The 18868-nt window shown below is 40.6% G+C and overlaps 1 protein-coding gene across 2 annotated transcripts; it reads right to left on the bottom strand.

Annotated features, from left to right (window-relative positions):
* Positions 1-2637: 2637 nt before the first annotated feature.
* LOC122563155 (coagulation factor X-like) lies at positions 2638-15246 on the bottom strand. Of its 2 annotated transcripts, none has more exons than XM_043716628.2 (5): positions 15089-15246; positions 12578-12741; positions 11487-11511; positions 8397-8510; positions 2638-3188 (listed from the first exon to the last, which is right to left on the bottom strand). In XM_043716628.2, exons 1-5 carry the CDS (start codon positions 15150-15152, stop codon positions 3058-3060), a joined length of 498 nt encoding a protein of 165 aa, XP_043572563.2. In that variant the 5' UTR covers positions 15153-15246; the 3' UTR covers positions 2638-3057. The 2 variants fall into 2 exon arrangements, with proteins under 2 accessions (XP_043572563.2, XP_043572564.1); XM_043716629.2 differs by having other exon boundaries at positions 12578-12730; positions 15089-15242.
* Positions 15247-18868: the final 3622 nt, after the last annotated feature.

The raw sequence follows: 18868 nt of genomic DNA, 5'->3' as shown, positions 1-18868 counted from the left end.
TTGTTTCCTTCTAATTTGAAAGATCCCTGAGGATCTATCCCCTTAACAAGCTCGTTTAAACTAATTCTGACAGCTCAAACAAATCTCCCTGTGAGAATATCAATCCTAGTCACATTAATATGTAACCAGTCCAGCTAGGACAGGACCCATTTGCGTAGAACTGGTCTCAAGGCCTCAGAAAACTGATATCCTCCCTCTTATACCAGTTCTCCAGTCATGTTTTCAATCAATGGATCTTCCTGTTGTTATGCTCATTAGCATCTGGCACTATGAGTAATCCTGAGATGGGATCTCAGTTTAATGTTTTGCCTGAAAGACTTCCAATATTATATATCTCCTTTGACTCTGCACCAAAATGTCAATCTCTGTGATGTACTTAAATTTCTGGAAAGGGATTTGAATCAATGATCAGATTGTTATGGACTCGGCCAGACTACTTAAAACATTCTTAAGCAGGCAGCCCAGATCATAACTTGTTTTGGTAAGTGTACAGTGAAAATTACCCAGAGTAATTTAGTGAGGTTGACTACTAGGTTAGAAACAAACAAAACTGTATTCATAAAATTATACAATGAAACACAAAGAACAGAATAACGAAAGCCTACAGAACTCAGTCTATCCAAACTAGACTTAATTATGGTGTTCCAAATATACACAACAGTCCCAATAACCAAACCCCTTAGAAACCAGTATAAATGCATGGAACAGATGCTTAACAGGTTGGAGTTAGAAGGGCAGAGAGAGAGAGTTTGTTTCCACACAGCTTACTGTTGAACGCCCAACTAGTTCTGAACTGAACTGAACTGAACGGCTCAGCTAGAGAGTTGACCACTCCTCTTTCATTATACAGGTCACTTCAGCCTGAAGTCTCATCTGTTTACATATAAACAAAAAGGCCTCTCAATATCCTTTAATTTCTGTACCAAACCAGACTAATCAGCACCAAGAGTGGTTTATTACCCCTCTGAAAAAAAAAAGGGACATAGTATGATTGAGAAAAGGAACAGCTTTTAGAGAAACAGAAACCAGCTTTGTGACAAGATTCAAAGGTTAAGGTGTTACCACTAAGCCAAGAATGATACTCTGTCCCTGTCAGTTGTAGATCACATTGTTTATTTGGTATTTTATCATCTTATTTAGCACAACAAACTGCCAGATGTACAGCTGGTTTAGCATTTTGGAACAAGTTTATATTTTTCAGGTGGAGTTAACACAGATGATTGGAGCATAGTGCAGTGATGCCAACAATTTGGATTCAATCCTTACAGGTATTGATTATGGTAGTTCATGGAGGCCTTGTCTTGCCTCATTGTCCGATGCACAATTGCTATATAACTACTTCTCTTCTCTCTCTCTCTCTTTCTTACAGATAGAAATGTCAATGATAGCTTAAGAATTAAAGCGTATTATCTTCCATTCTCAGGGTTATAGGTGTTATAGATTCTTCTACAATCAATTAGGGTTTTAAAGAGGGGGGGGGTTCTAAAAGTAGATGTCTCCCCAGACTTCATGCCAGCACTGGACTCTGGTTATGTGCTCAGTTCATGAAGTACAATTGTTTTATGGTGGTAATGATGGAAAATGTGACATCTGATGACAGTCCAGTGTTAGTTTTGAATTTTCTGCTCACATTTGAATGAACGTAATTAGCAGCTCCAATTACTGTCAATGGCTAATTCCTGGATGAAAAAAGGACCTATAACTCTACCTAAGGAAAGCAGAATTTTGTGACTCAACATTGTGCCACATATACTCTAAGATTTAACTCTGTGGCATCTTTTCATTAATGTGTAATATATATCCATTTTTCACTGGATAGTGGGTGTAAGCTAGATTAGAGTAGTGCTGGAAAAGCACAGCAGGTCAGGCAGCATCCGAGGAGCAGGAAAACCGATGTTTCGGGCAAAAGCCCTTCATCAGGAATAGAGGCAGGGTGCCTGCAGAGTGGAGGGATAAATGAGAGGGGGGGTTGGGGTGGGGAGAAAGTAGCATAGAGTACAATAGGTGAATGGGAGTGGGGATGGAGGTGATAGGTCAGAGAGGAGGGTGGGGGGAGGTAGCAAAGAGTACAATGGGTGAATGGGAGTGGGGATGAAGTTGATAGGTCAGAGAGGAGGGTGGAGTGGATAGGTGGAAAGGAAGATAGGCAGGTAGGACAGGTCATGACGGTGGTGCTGAGCTGGAAGGCTGGAGCTGGGGTGAGGTGGGGGAAGGGGAAATGAGGAAACTGGTGAAATCCACATTGATACCATGGGTTTGAAGTGTTCCGAGGCAGAAGATGAGGCGTTCTTCCTCCAGGTGTTGGGTGGTGATGGAGCGGAGCTGGAGGAGGGCCATGACCTGCATGTCCTCGGCAGAGTGAGAGGGGGAGTTGAAATGTTGGGCCACAGGGCAGTGGGGTTGATTGCTGTTCTACTGTTCACCTATATTTGACTTATTTGATTCTGAGTTTGATTGTTGAAATGTAAGTTAGACATATGTTAAATATAAATTGGAAATTTGTCCATTTGGTTTCTTCATTGAGCTGTTCAGTTAATTTGGTTCCTTTCGATAGTTGGTTTCCACGGACATTTTAACGTTTTATATGAAAGGAAATATAGCTCGATTTTTCCAACAGACCAAATTTAATGTGCAATATTGAGCAGCCTATTTAGTTTATTCAATCTTATAAGATACATGAAATTGTAGTTGTGACATGAAATAATTTTCTCTGTCTAACAAGTAATAATTTTCTACAGTATGTTAGAATAACAATAGATCTTCAAACTGTCACATTTCAGACTGAATTTGTTATTTTACTTAAATCAGAAACATTTAAAGTATAGTACTGATTATTTAGTTGAAACATGTTCCATATGTGGCTTTATTTTTGGAACAAGTGTAAAAATTGTTGCATTGACAACAAAGTCAAGTTTCGTAGATGCTTTATAAATCATTCTGTGATGACCAGAATCAGAAGAGATCAGTAATCACAGGTTATGATTGATTGCATCATTTAGAAAACATATGTCTCATTTCCATTTGTGTATCCATAAACTTGTACATTTAATTAAAATTTTAGTAAAATCCAGTGTCGTTTCTGAATAAATTGCACCCTTCAGGTGGACAATTACAAGTAAAGTTATTGACTCCATCTACGCACGTTGATCCTGGTGGGCAAGGGTTCATGAGCTCACACTCATTGATATCTGGAAAATAATTATAAACCACGTTATTTACTGCTTTTATAATAATATTTCAGTCTTTTGAGCATAAGTGCAAAGTATAGAGGTGTAGACAAATGTCTTTTCCTGTTGAGATCTGATTTCAAACCCAGATGTTCAGAAAGTTCTCTGCTGGCTGTCTTTATGTAGGTTTCATAGAACTGTAGAGTAGGAGGCCATTTAGGCCATTCTATCTAAGCCACCTCTAAAAGATGACCCAAAATCTACTTCAATATGGAAGGCCACAGTCTGTGAGAGATAGACAAAATGACAAGCTGCCCTTATATTGAGGCAGTGACATAGCTTTACAGTGCAATAGAGGAAACATCATTCTGTAGCTAGCTAGACTGTTCTAAACTAAGGTCCTGAATGGATAATGTTCATTAGTGCTCCTCATTTAATAAGCACAAAAGTATTTCCTAAAACGGTATTATATTGGTATCTGTCATGTATTATTGTTGGTGTATTTTATGTGAAGACAGTGCCCTTTTAAGAGTTGAGTCACACAAGGGTCATCAACCAGGCTTGTGGACTTTATCACACTTGCCTGCCTCTTTACAGAGTGCACATCTTGAAAGTTCTCCATGTTGGAGTACAGACCACAATGTCTTTATATGTTCTTCAATTCTGTTTGCACTCCAGAAAATGCAGACAACAGAATGGTATCCAACTACAAAATTTGCTGGTAACTATTAATTTTATTGTTAATTGCTTGAACCACCATTTTCAGTTAACTTAGATGTCAGATTTATTCAGCTAGGTCAGTGTTTATATCACCCAAGAAGACAACAATGTTGGAAACTTTTGCCTTCTAGTTTAAGTGTTATTTAACAATGTAAGAATCTGACAAGGATAATACCAAGAGTGCCTTAAGCACCACCCAATATGATGATCTCATTTTTAATTTTAGGGAAAACAGCTTAGGGCCTGGATTGAGATCTAGGCCCTCCTTATCATTGCTGTAACAATGCCTAACATATAAAGGTAACCAGTAACTAGTTGCAAGCATGCAATAAACTACTTTTTCAAGAGGTCATCTAGTTAGTCCAATAAATGGTTTTCCTCAACCACACTTGAGTAAGCCAATCCTGAAACTTAAAAGGGGATTGTGACAGCAAACCTCCCCAATGCTGAGGTGCAGACTCAGTTTGACTGCATATACAACATGGTAAGCAGCAGTGCTGATTTCATTTAGCTGTCTAATGCAATACGCTGACAGTGGTGGAGGTCTGTTACAACAAGGGAAATTAAGGGCTCAGAGTAACCTAAACTGAGATCCAGGGACACTGCAAAGCCAGAATTAAAGCGATGAAAGGGCAGATGGGAAGCCTCAGCAGCCATGGTCTAACAGACAAAGGAAGGGAGCCGATTTTGTTGAAGCAAAAGACAGGGGATCCTTCAATAAAATCACATTAAAGGCAAGAAAAATGTGTTTTAATCAATGGGAAGCAGGAAACACAGAATAAAAATAGAAGTAGGATTCATCTATTAAAGCCATGACTTGAGGGAGTAACTTAATGAAACCATGTTTAATACAGGATTAAAGCCAGAGGCAGCAGAGTTAATTCAGTAAAGCTGTTAAGAAAATATGTATCATTTATTAAAGACAAAAAACATCCAGTGAAAATGTAGGAAAAGTAGAATCCTTTGATATGCCTGCAAAAGCTGGGAAAACCTGTAGCAAAGCAGAACACAGCAGCAGCACTACCATCACTGCAAAAAAAACCTTTTAAGCAAGGAAACAAAATAATCATATTACAAATACATGGCATCAGAAATAAAATTGCCAGAAAGATTAATTTCAGAGATGGACAAATAGAATACAGAATGGGACATTTTGGAGAAAACAATTCTTAAAACATAGAACAGTTTCAAAATTAGATTCTAAATCTGAAACTGAATATGTTTGTACATTTTAATATGCATTTAGGAGTATAATCAATGATGTTATAATTCACTAAGTGGTAAACAAGTAACAAGTTCTTTTGAAGAAGTACCAAAAGCCTTTGACAATTGTCTTATTCTTGAAACAAGTAAAATAATTGGAAAAGCAAGATTTTATCAGATAGCTTAGCATTCAGGGAGATACATAGATTACTTAATTAATTATCATTAATTACATGTAGAAATGTACTGGTGATTTAAAATCAGAATTCATAAAGGACAGAATTGTTGTCAGATTTCCTGATGATTCTTTATCAGATTTATTACACTCCAAAGAAGATTTTACTTCAGAGATGTCAGGAAGCAGAACAGATGAATGTTAAGAGGGGAAGATGAATCTTAGATCAGCAAAATCCTTTCAGTAAACCAACACATTGACTGGGGAGGCACCAGACACTAAATGTCCTTGTCAGTGTTGTGGAGCAAATATGCACCAGAGGCTGCCCAGTTATTAAAAGTGAATGCCTTGTTTGTTACACAATGTATAAAATAAAATATCCCTTTAAATGTCTGCCACTGCATCTCTTTTGATCTAACCATTAACCTGATTTGCAAGTACACTTTAGCTCGCTCTTCTTTCAACCAGAATTGCTCTTACTCAAGTTTAAAATAATAGTCTTAGATTCACTTCTCTCTCCCTCTAACAAGTCTGGTATAGCCTGCTTACTGGTCAGCTTCAAATGTGCTGTTCTAATAAATAAGCCCCAAAATATTCTATGAAACTCTCTTGTATGTTATCTTTGTACATCTGGTTTTCCAATGTGTATGCAGATTAAAATTCCCAATGACTGACCGCAGTTTTCTGACAAACGTTTTTTTTGTATTTATACTCTGTGTAATTACTGTTTGGGAGCTTATGTGTTGTTTCACAAGTATCCTCTTTCCTTTATCATTTCTCAACTCGACCCTACTTCCTGGTTTCCTAAATTTAGGTCATCCCTGTCTATAATTTTAATAATGACATTAATTAACAAAGAAACCTCTCCATTTTTCTAAGTGTCTTTTACCCTTCAATATTTAGATCTCAATCTATGCCACCCTGAAACAATGTCCCTGTAATTGCTATCAGATTGTGCTTGTTCATTTCTAGTGGCACAATCAGTTTTATCTGTTTTGAATGCTGTATACAACATCTTTAATGTTGTCTTTTTAGGAAGGAAGCAGCCCAAATCCTCTACGAGATGCCAGATCCTAATATTCTGTCAATAGCTATTCTGCGAATAGCTAATAGGATCTAGCATCATGAATGACATGCCTGTTAAATAACAAATATGTTTTTTAATTGATCTAGCAAGGTTGAGTCATTGCGTATAGCTCTACATAGACTATCTATCCATCTTAGCTGTGCACACTTAATTAGTTATCTGTTCCAACTGCCACGGTAGTTAATAAGCCACAAAGCTTTGACTTTTAACTATCTAGTGGTTATTCTCAATTTGGGAAGAAATACATGACTGAAATAAATGTAAAATTACATTATGATATTGTCATGCCCTTTTGTGTTATAAATTGTATTAAATATATATAAGTCACCAGACCAGATTTTTCTCTGTTGTGTTTGGTGTGTACTCAGTTGCCAGGAACAGTAAGAGGAAATGGGGTGAAGCCAAATGTGTGAAGCTCCAAGAACACTCAAGCAGCTTGACACAAGCCAAGACAAAATGACATGCTTTATTGGCATGTCATCCATACCCACTGCTAAGCAGTGGAAGCAATGCATTACGGGAACTCACCAATGCTCCTTCAATAGCACATTACAAACCCATGACCTCTACCACCTGAAAGTGGCAGCAGATTATGGGGACTCCACCACCTACAGGTTTCCATCCAAGAAACACGCCATTCTGAAATATATCACAATTCCTTCACTGTAATTGGATCAAAATCATGGAAGTCCCTTCCTAACAGCATTGTGGGTGTCCCTACCCTGCATTGGATGATAAAATTGGGGAGGCAATAGCCTAGTGGCATTATTGCTGGATTGTTAATCCAAAAACCCAGGTAATGTTCTGGGATCCGAGTTCAAATCCTGCCATTGACATATGGTGGAATTTGTTATCAATAAAAATATGAAACTATTGTATTGTTGAGAAAAACACATCTGGTTCAGAAATGTCCTTTAGGGAAGGAAACTGCCATTCTTACCTGGCCTGGACTGCAAATGACTCCAGACCCACAGCTATGTGGTTGACTCTTAACTGCTGTCTGGGATGGGCAATAAATGTTGACCAATCAAGTGACATCCTCATCCAGTGAATGAATGAATAAATGGTGGGTCTCCACCACCTTTTCTAGGGCAATTAGGTCTGGGCACTAAAAGCTGGCCTAGCCAGTAACATCCACATCCCATGAACAAGTAAGAAAGAACAATTGTTAGCAAGTTTTGAGAACACTTTTATCAAGTCTCTGCTATCACAATACTATTGCAGGATTTCAGGGAACTTTCTCTATTTCACTTGACAAGCACTTGGTTTCATTGCAAGCCCAGCCAGGGCTTCGTAATTTTTGGGAGACAGAATTTTTCAAGCCTTTCTGCTCTTATGTTTCTCTTCATCAGGTCTTAGTGTATTCCAATGGAGGGATGCTCACAAAGCTGGGCAGTGGAGCTTGTGCCACAAACAGGAAGATCTGCAATGGGAGTTGTAGGTTGTGGGGCTGTGGTCAATGGCGTGGCATTACAGCAAATTGAGAATCATGTTCTATCGTTCTGGATTAGTGGTGCTGGAAGAGCACAGCAGTTCAGGCAGCATCTGAGGAGCAGTAAAATAGACGTTTCGGGTAAAAGCCCTTCATCAGGAATTTAAGGGCTTTTGTCCAAAACGTCGATTTTACTGCTCTTCGGATGCTGCCTGAACTGCTGTGCTCTTCCAGCACCACTAATCCAGAATCTGGTTTCCAGCATCTGCAGTCATTGTTTTTACCTCATCATATTCTATCAGTCATTTAATCAATCTTGCTGTGATCTTCTATCTTTGGTCCTGGTTTGGGTTGCTACAGGAAAACCTGTTCCTAGTGATCATTACCCATACCACAGTTGTTATTATCACCTGATTCAGTATAAGACCTAGAAAAAGTACTAAAGAAAGGTCTGCACCAATTATTATTGCACTCAATTTATGTGAATAGATTATGATAGATAATGTAAGAACACCTTGCCCTCACAGTACACAACTAGTGACACCATTGGGATTGGAGAATCTATGGGAATCTCAAGAGAAAGAATGAATTTTGTGACAAAAATTCTCAGACCTTGTTCGCAGAATGTTCCATTAAATCCTCCAAGACATTTGCAATAAAATTCGCCGTACAAATCTACACACCGCCCATTATTTTGACAGGGAGATGAATCGCATATTGTTCTGCCTGAAAAAGAGAAATTAAATTGGAGTTTTTATTTTGATCTGGCATCAAATAAAGCACGGCATTTCTAGAATTAGCAGAAATTGCTCTAACAGTTTATTTAGATTTTTCTGCATGTAGAGTAGAAAATTTGAATGCCAATACCAGCAGATATAAGTCTAAAGTAATAGGTAAGGGAATTGGTTTGAATCTGTTCTGCATTTGACCATTAATGTTGGAAAATGTAATTCATCATCTGCTATTTCTTAATCGTTTCTTGTCTGTCTTCTAGGAGATCATATAGTCCAGAGGAAGAGTCTCTGCCTCTATGTTCAATTATCATGTCTAGGCTTGTTAACCATGAAAGGAGCATTTAAAATGTGGTTCAATGTGCTGACAAACGCTTATGCATTTTTTACACTTTCTGAATGTTACCCAAATAGAACAAAAATACCCCTGAAGTTGTCATTAAAAAAGCCTGGGCCTCCTCCATCGCCACTCCCTCATGACATGCAGGTCCTGGGCCTCCTCCATCACCACTCCCTTACCACCCAATGCCTGGATGAAGGGAGGGGAAATGCGGAAACTGGTGAAATCCACATTGATCCCGAGTGGTTGCAGGGTCCCAGGGCGAAAGATGAGGCATTCTTCCTCCAGGCATGGTTAGGTTTGGCAATGTAGGAAGCCCAGGACCTGCATGTCCTTGTTAGAGTGGGAGGGGGAGTTGAAGTGTTCAGCCATAGGGCTATGGGGTTGGTTGGTATGGGTGTCCCAGAGATGTTCTCTGAAATGACCCACAAATTGGCATCCTGTCTCCCCAATGGAGAGGAGACCAAAGGATGCAATAGATGACATTGGTGGAGGTACAGGTAAATTTATGTTGAATGTGGAAGGATCCTTTAGTGCCTGGGACGGAGGTGAAGGGCAGGTGTGGGTGCAGTGTTTGCACTTCCTGTGGTAGCAGGGTAAGGTGCAGGGAATGAGTTGAGGGCTGGTGGAGACGTTAGCCTGACAGGGGAGTCGCGGAGGGAATGATCTCTCCAAAACGCTAGTAGGGCTGAGGAGGGAAATATATCTCTTGTGGTGGGTCTGTTTGTAGGTGGTGGAAGTGGCGGAAGATGATTTGATGGGAATGAGGGTGATGCTGAGTTGGAGGCTTTGGACTCTGATAAGGTGGGGGCGGAGGGGAAATGAGGAAACTGGTGAAATCCTCATTAATCCCACGTGGTTGCAGGGTCTCAAGGTAGAAAATGAGGCGTTCTTCCTCCAGGCATCATGTGGGTAGCGTTTGGAGATGGAAGAGGCCCAGGACCTGCATGTCCTTGGTGGAGTGAGAGGAGGAATTGAAATGTTCAGCCACGTGACTGTGAGATTGATTGGTGCAGGTTTCCCAGATATGTTCTCTGAAATGATCCACAAGTTGGCATCCTGTCTCCCCAATGTAGAGACCACATCTCCACCCTCCTTTCTGACCTGTCATCTTCATCTACCTATTGCATTCTCAGCTACCTTTCCCCCAGCCCCACCACCTCCCTCCCATTTATCTCTCAGCCCCCTGACCCACTAGCCTCATTCCTGATGAAGGGTTTATACCTGAAACGATAATTCTCCTACTCCTCGGTGCTGGCTGACCTGCTGTGCTTTTCCAGCACCACATGCTCGACTGTGATCTCCAGCATGTGCAGTCCTCACCTTTCTCCTAGTTGACTTCCACACGAGTGAGGAAGCCATTGCAGACAATTGTGTGAGATAATCTCCTGGAGCTTGCAAATAGAAATCCTTCCTGATTCAGTCGGTTCTGCTATAATGCGGCAGTTCTGGTCTGATGCAATCCCGTGTTATTAAAAATTTGCATAATAGCAGCACCATTTAAACTAATGGGGCCAGAAACGCATTATAGCCAGTACACGCTTTAAAAGTTTGCACTTTGGAAACAGTGTCTCCAATTCGTCAATCATATTATAGCGAATTCGCATTAACGAAACGTGCATTATAGCAGAATGACCTGAAGTCACAAAATTTACACTTCATCCAGAGGGTGATTAATCTCTGAAACTCATTACTGCAGAAGGTCATGGATTCCAAGCCATTGAGAGTATTTAAGACAGCGGTATATAAGTTTTTGATTAGTTAGGGGATCAAAGGTTATGAGGAGAAGGCAGGAGAATGGGTTTGAGAAACATATCAGCCATGATCAAATGGCGGAAAGACTCGATGGCCTGAATGGTCTATTTCTGCTCTTGTGTCTTATCATCTTATGGTCTTAAACAATTTTTGGTAAAAAAATCAGCCCATTAACTCTGTTTCTCTCTCGCTCTCTCTCTCTCTCTCTCGCGCGCGTGCTCTCTCCCCAACAGGTGCAGCCAGGCTTGCTGAATATCTCCAACACATTCTGTGTTTTTTGTTTGTTTCAGGACATTGACTCTCACTCATTAATATTATTCGATTTGTTAGGCCACATAATACCAATTGGGCCTTTAGAATACAGAAAAGAGAATTCTTGGTGTCACTCACGCTTGATACCTGAACGCAAATGCTAGGCTGACAATCTGATGCAGTTCTGAGGGCATGCAGCCTGTAAAGGGTAATGGCTTTTGGTTGCAACATTAAACTGAGATCCTAGATGCTGTTTAAAGTGAACACAAAAGATCCTGTGACACTATTATAAAGGGCAGCATAATTACCCTTGGAGTACTGGTAAATATTGGATCCTTAGTTAAAGTTACCAAAACCATTCATCACTGTTCATTCATCACTTTTTTAGGGAGTATTTTTCGGGAGGCTGATCTGAGTAAAATACTTCTCAAAACTGTGCCACCAATTGCAAAGTGCTTTGAGGCATCATGAGGTCTTTATTTTTTTCTTTCTGAAATGAAACTACCTTCGAACTACTTTATTAAACTAATCACATGGTCAGGAAAATAGCTTTTATGATGTCAGAACCTGATTGGTCTAAATAAGCACAATACTTTAAATTGTGATGTATTAGAGAAAGCATACCTGTATAGAAGTCCCAGAAAATTTCCTTGAAGAAAGGAAATAAAGAAAAGATTATTAATTTTGTACTTTTAAGGCCAAAAATCAATTGTTCCTAATTAAACACAGTCTCAGGCCAACTCCAATTTAATTGTTACATGGTTGGCGCTTAGAACATCACCCAATGAAGGAGCAGCATTATCTGTCACAACCACCTAATGAAGGAACAGCACTCTGAAAGCTAGTGCTTCTGAATAAACCTGCTGGACTATAACTTGGTGTTGTGTGGTTTTTAGCACTGTTTAAGATTACTTTTAACTTGAGATAAAGTGCAATATCTTTACATGCTACAACTACGGTTTTCATACTAAGTGCCCTCTTGTACATAGTTTAGCAGACATTGATCAGATTAGAATACAATCTGCTCTCCTCAAACAATTAGTCAACAATTACATTCACTTCACAATTCTTAATGAAGTTGGCATTTTAAATCTAACTGCTTTGTTGAAAATGATTATGTTTCTTGTTTAATATTTTAAATCAAAAGGTAAGGGCATTTAGACCTTCATTTTCCAAACAGAAATGCAAACAGACAGCACTTTTCTGCCTGTGTGCCTTTCATCAATTATTATTCTATGTAGGGCAGGATCCCAACACCATTCATGGTGGTTTGCCTTAGGAAATGGCTTCAGTAGATTAGAATAAATTATTTGAAAATGTGCAATAAAAACTGTTTTCTGCAGAAATAAATCGGAGGATGCAGCAACAGGGCACAGAACGACCATAGTTTCAGACTTGATGTGGAGGTCTTGTTGAGCTAAGTAATTACTTAGCACTGAGAGAAGGAAATCAACCCAAAGCATACCCACACCACAGAAAAAAATTAGGATTCTTTATCAGTCAATGCCATCTTTACCTATTCCCATATGGCAGTGTGGTGACAAATAGTTCAGTGAGTTTCTAGAGCTACTCACAATAAGCAATGGAAACAGCAAGTTCCATATTGCAGCCAGCTCACTCTGCTGGACATCTGAGACCTTCTCAGTTATGTAATTATTTATGTGAAAATGAGAAAGGAGCGGTGAGAGTTAGACAAGAATAAACTTGGTCCTTACAGTTTTTTGATCATCTTCAAAAATCTCTCGGACCTCTTCTTTGGAACAGGTTTCTTCTATACACTCTCTTTCCAAATTCCCAGACTTAAGCTCCTCAAATCTCCAATTGTTAGCTCTACGAAATCGAAACAGGAACTGTGCAGCAGCTGATTTCTGTAAAAATACTCCATATTTTTGAATAATAATGCAATAATAAATCAGGTGCCTGTGTAGATTTTATGTGATATTTTATTGTACCATGATAATATTGTTGTGTGAAGTGTCTGTTGTAATAGTTTGAAGTTGCAAAACATACTCAATAGATGAGGAGAAAGTGAGGTCTGCAGATGCTGGAGATCAGAGCTGGAAATGTGTTGCTGGAAAAGCGCAGCAGGTCAGGCAGCATCCAGGGAACAGGAGAATCGACGTTTCGGGCATAAGCCCTTCTTCCTGAAGAAGGGCTTATGCCCGAAACGTCGATTCTCCTGTTCCCTGGATGCTGCCTGACCTGCTGCGCTTTTCCAGCAACACATTTCCATACTCAATAGATGCAAGTTTTTTCATTTCTTTGAAGTATAAGAGTCAAGACTCTAAGCTGGAATTTTACTGGAGTTGCTGGTTTTAAATTTCCCAGGAAATAGACCAGCCACAGAAGTTTGTCAAAATATTAAGGGATGAATTTTGCAAAATCATTCAAAAATTATTTGAGCTAAAGTACTGTGGCCTGATGTGGTTAAATCCTATAGTAAGTAAATTGATAATTATTTAGCCTTGCTCAGCTGCAGAGATAGTTTCAAATTAAAAAAAAACACAAGTAAGCATTTTCTCCACAATCTTGTCAAACATTGCCACATTCAGTATAATCTGTTTCACTGTAGCAGCTTGGTCTGTGACCTTTTATTTCATATTTTATTGTGTGTTAATTTTTTTCTGTGTGGTGTGGAAGTTTCACTTTAAAATTTTTTTCTCTTTAATAAACCAAGTATTTGCTCTTAGCAGATGGACTGGAATCATTCATACGTCCAAGCTCTGGTTTTAATTAGGGGGCAGTTGCTAGCAGGTAGATTGTAAGTCGCTATTAGAGAAAAAAAAGGCCCCAGCAATTTTAACTCATGAATAGGCTATCAGATCCACTTCACACCTATTTCTGCAGAAAGTAGTGGCCCATATAAAAGCAGGTGCTGGAAATTTGAAACAAAACCAGAAAATTTTGGAGACACTCAGCAGATCTGTCAGAGTTAACTTTTTAATATGACTTTTCTTCACAGCAGAATTTTCTGCTTTTGTTCAGGAAGTGATCCATGGTTGACTGCTGGCAGTCAAGGACATATATCAAGAGAAATTCTAGGAGGATCTCAAAGGACAGAAGAAGGAGGGAGCCCGGAGCAAGAGAGAATTCAACCTGCCTTGAGCCCAGAGGTACCTTTGCAGTCCTCCCAACCTCATAAAGAAAATAAAAGTGGGCTCATCTGATCCATGATCCTCTTCTCACTTGAATATTTGGAGAAAGTGAGGACTGCAGATGCTGGAGATCAGAGCTGAAAAATGTGTTGCTGGAAAAGCGCAGCAGGTCAGGCAGCATCCAAGGAGCAGGAGAATCGACGTTTCGGGCTTATGCAACACATTTTTCACTTGAATATTTACCTGGCGAAAGAGCCACAGTATCTCACTTACTCAGGCCAGGGAGAAAATTAACAGTCAGAGGTGGATGACTTATTTCACCTGTAGTCTGGACATGTCAGTGAGGACCCTGTGCATTTGTCTGGGCTGCTTAGCACCCTTTCTGAAGCTTGAGTCAAAATTGTGACTAGCTCTAGTATGGATAAATAATCAGGGATATTTTAACTACATATCACTCCAGTTTACACACAGTGGATAGCATTAAAACTGCCATTTTTCCAATCTAAATGTCATAATCCAATTACCTTAATGGAAACCACTCAAAATATCAGTACTATCATGCCACATAAAACCAGCAAAAGGTGTATGAATATTTTGTATTCATTAATGTTTTTACACAAAACGTAAATGCACTTACACAAAAATTTATTTTTTAAGAAACAGTATTATGATCACATTCCTTGATCTCAACTGTGTCTGAAGGGATGGTACGAAGAGGAGAAACAGATAATTCATGATTGAGAATGAAGACCTGAGGGTTGTTGATTCCAGTCCATCTGTAGAAAATAAGCACTTAGTTTGTAAAAAAGATTAATACGTTAAAGTGAAAAATCCACACCCTGTGGAAAAACCCTTAACATACAACAAAATATGAAATAAAAAGTCACAGACTAGGCGGCTATAACTGAACATATTAAATTGAGTGTGGCAATCACCGACAGTCAGTGGGCAGTGGATACAAAAGTCAAAGTGGTAGAGAACAAATCAGATCATCAACATATTGTCAGACAGGGACTAACTCAGCACTGTATATGGGAGCAACGGAGGGAACAAGGGGTCTATGTCTAAAATCAGACTCCGTGAAGAATTATCCTGAGAAACATTGATACTGTGGTAAACATTGATACTTACAGTCATTTGCTTGACAGCCAAAGAGAAGCAATGATATTATCCCGTAGCTCAAAATTGCTTTCATTTTACTCCCAAAATTCCTGCTCAAATGTACAGCAAAGTCAAGATGCAATTTTGTATTAGCTAATTGGACTTCACTCAAACTGATGTTTCACTGTTTGTATAGTCAGTGTTTTACTATCACTGCTAAAATGTTTTGCTTAATAAGTAACCAATTATTTTGAAATGCTGTCACAGCAGTTCACAGCGCACTTATTTCAGTATTGATGGTATCCGCAAAATATATAATTTCTTATCTCAAAGCAGATACATATTGTAACTGTTTAACATGGGGTAGAATCTTACTGGTACCCCATGGAGAGTTGGAGAGGGGGGAGGTGAGGGCTGGTAAAATGTCGGGAAGCATTGAGAGGGCATATCCCATCAATGTAGTCCCAACCCCAGGCCATTTTACTAGAGACAGGACTGTAAACATAGGAGCTAACTACCAACTGGAGACAAACAGCTAGTTTAAGTAATTAAGAGCACCTTAGGGGCCCATTTTGTGAGACTACTGGCATTTTGCCATTATCATATGGGAGAATTGCCAGATGAAGGGAGGCAGTCTCCTAGAAGCTTTTGAGTGGAATGTGTTGGAGCCATTGGAATTCGAGGCTATTTGGCTAAAAGGGTGGCCCCGGGAGGCAATTGCTCCTCCCATTTCCCTAATAGCAACTTTGGAGGTGAGTGATAGTTCTCCTTGGTGCCAGGGTCAGCCTGCTGGCTTGGCAGAGAAGTGAAATTTCTGCCTCCTCTGTGGAGGGCACCAAGTGGAGGCATCTTGTCCTTCGCTATACAGGTTTAACAACAGTTCTCTTTAATGCCATCTATAGTTTGCCTTGCCTTGTCATACTGATTAGGGCAGTGATACAACCGGGGCAGCTTGCCCTGCTGCTCAACACTCCTCAGTCAAGGGGCATACATCTTGCTGGACGGCTATTGTCAATCTCATGCCTGCACATGTGCTTGCAGCCTGCAATGCAGTGCATTGTATGTGCAACAAACAAGCAAACCTGTCTCAAATTCTCAGGGAGGTTGTCCTCAAATATGCACATGGAGGCACCCATTAAACAAGGGTTCTGTCACAGTTAGTCCTGGACAGCCTCTGATGCCAGTCCAGGGAATTGCCCACAGTTAGTCATCAGATCAGGATGTTTCAATTGGTAGGGGGTGTGGGGAAGGAGTTTCTGTCTGTGCAGACCAGGTAGTTTGTCACTGTTAGTTCTTTGGCTCCACAGCAGCCATTCTGGAGGGTGAAAGGCTATGGGGAAGGTAGGGGACTGGGTGGGGGTTGGGTTGGGGATGAGGTTGGTGTTGGGTCGATGCTGCCTGTGTAGGAGACATGGCAACTATTCCTCAGGATTTAGGGCTGCAGGCTGGATGGAGGTGGGTAATGATAATTATAAAGGAGGCAACAGTAAATTCAAAGAGTGGGATATAGATGGTCAGAGCCTTACTGACATGTAGAGGTAGTGGCTGGAAGCCACTGATCATTGAGTGCTCACTGTCCCCTTCCATCATGCTGGAAATTGAAAGTGTGCAATGGGGCAGGGTGGCACGGGGAAGGCAGTGGGTGTGAGGGAGGGTCACGAGGAAGGAGAACATAGAACATAGAACATAGAAGAATACAGCGCAGTACAGGCCCTTTGGCCCTCGATGTTGCGCCGATCCAAGCCCACCTAACCTATACTAACCCACTATCCTCCATATACCTATCCAATGCCCGCTTAAATGCCCATAAAGAGGGAGAGTCCACCACTGCTACTGGCAGGGCATTCCATGAACTTACGACTCGCTGAGTGAAGAACCTACCCCTAACTTCAGTCCTATATCTACCCCCCCTTAATTTAAAGCTATGCCCCCTTGTAATACCCGACTCCATACGCGGGAAAAAGTTCACACTGTCAACCCTATCTAACCCCCTAATCATCTTGTACACCTTTATCAAGTCACCTCTAAACCTTCTTTTCTCTAATGAAAACAGTCCCAAGTGTCTCAGTCTTTCCTCATACGATCTTCCTTCCATACCAGGCAACATCCTGGTAAACCTCCTCTGCACCCGTTCCAGTGCCTCCACATCCTTCCTATAGTATGGCGACCAAAACTGCACACAATATTCCAGATGCGGCCGCACCAGAGTCTTATACAACTGCATCATGACCTCAGGACTCCGGAACTCAATTCCTCTACCAATAAAAGCCAGTACGCCATATGCCTTCCTCACCGCACTATTTACCTGGGTGGCAACTTTCAGAGATCTGTGTACATGGACACCAAGATCCCTCTGCTCATCCACACTACCAAGTATCCGACCATTAGCCCAGTACCCCATCTTTTTGTTATTCTTCCCAAAGTGAATCACCTCACACTTAGCTACATTGAATTCCATTTGCCACCTTTCTGCCCAGCTCTGCAGCTTCTCTATATCCTGCTGTAACCTGCCACATCCTTCCTCACTGTCAACAACTCCTCCGACTTTCGTATCATCCGCAAACTTGCTCACCCAACCTTCTAACCCCTCTTCCAGGTCATTTATAAAAATGACAAACAGCAATGGTCCCAAAACAGATCCTTGCGGAACACCTCTAGTGACGGCACTCCATGAAGAAACTTTGCCATCAACTACTACCCTCTGTCTTCTTCCATCCAGCCAATTCCTAATCCAAACCTCCAACTCACCCTCAATGCCATATCTCCGTATTTTCTGCAGTAGCCTACCATGGGGAACCTTATCAAACGCCTTACTAAAATCCATATATACCACATCTAGCGCTTTCCCCTCATCAACCTCCTTCGTCACCTTTTCAAAGAATTCAAAGAACAATGTCACACAAAGACCCATGCACCTTACGGGGCATAGGTCTGTGGACTCCCTTATCCCTGGCCCATCCTGGCATTTAAGTCTCCTCTTTGTTATATAACTCCCTGCCCCAGATATTACTCACCATTTGATTCACACCAGAACGTTTGGACACATAGACCAGGGAAAATATAGTGATGTTTCAGGACGAGGGGCAACTATGACAGTAGATCCTATAGGCCAAGATTGAAGGTGAAGTTGCAGCTGGATAGAATAGTGAAGGAGGCATTTGGTAAGCTTGCCTTCATTGGTCAATGCATTGAGTATAGGAATTTGGATGTCATTTTGCACCCCGGACATTGGTTAGGCCATTATAGGAATATTGCATGCAATTCAGGTCTTCCTGCTATAGGAAATATTGTGAAACGTGAAAGGGTTGAGAAAACATTTACAAGGATGTTACCAGGGTTGGAGGGTTTGAGCTATAGGAAGAGGCTGAACAGACTGGCACTATTTTCCCTGGAGCATCGGAGGCTGAGGGATTATCTTATAGAGGTTTATAAAATCATGAAGGACATGGATAGGGTAAATAGACAAGGTCTTTTTCACCAGAGTGGGGGAGTCCAAACTAGAGGACATAAGTTTAAGGTGAGAGGGGAACGATTTAAAAGGGACCTAAGGGACAACTTTTTCGCACAGAGGGTCATGTTTGTATGGAATGAGCTGCAGAGGATGTGGTGGAGGCTGGTGCACTTACAACAGTTAAAAGGCATCTGGGGATGGGTATACGAATAGGAAGGGTTTAGAGGGATATGGCCAAAAGATGGCAAACGTGACTAGATTTTTTAGAATATCTGGTTGGCATGGACAAGTTGGACCAAAGGACCTGTTTCCGTGCTGTTTATTTCTCTATGAGTCTAACACTTTATTGACCTTGTTCA

The sequence above is a fragment of the Chiloscyllium plagiosum genome, unplaced genomic scaffold (assembly GCF_037043375.1).
Source record: "Chiloscyllium plagiosum isolate Xiang-an unplaced genomic scaffold, Cpla_swu_hap1 HiC_scaffold_26, whole genome shotgun sequence".
Lineage (NCBI taxonomy): Eukaryota > Metazoa > Chordata > Chondrichthyes > Orectolobiformes > Hemiscylliidae > Chiloscyllium > Chiloscyllium plagiosum.
The sequence above is the reverse complement of the archived record's forward strand: the minus strand, read 5'-3'. Positions and strand labels throughout refer to the sequence as shown.

Coding starts and splice junctions, on each gene's coding strand:
- LOC122563155 (XM_043716628.2), bottom strand. CDS start 15,152: ATGAAAGCAATTTTGAGCTACGGGATAATATCATTGCTTCTCTTTGGC. Junction 12,742..15,088: donor TGGCTGTCAAGCAAATGACT/GTAAGTATCAAT, acceptor AAAAATATGGAG/TATTTTTACAGAAATCAGCT. Junction 3,189..8,396: donor TGGAACATTCTGCGAACAAG/GTCTGAGAATTT, acceptor ATTATTTTCCAG/ATATCAATGAGTGTGAGCTC.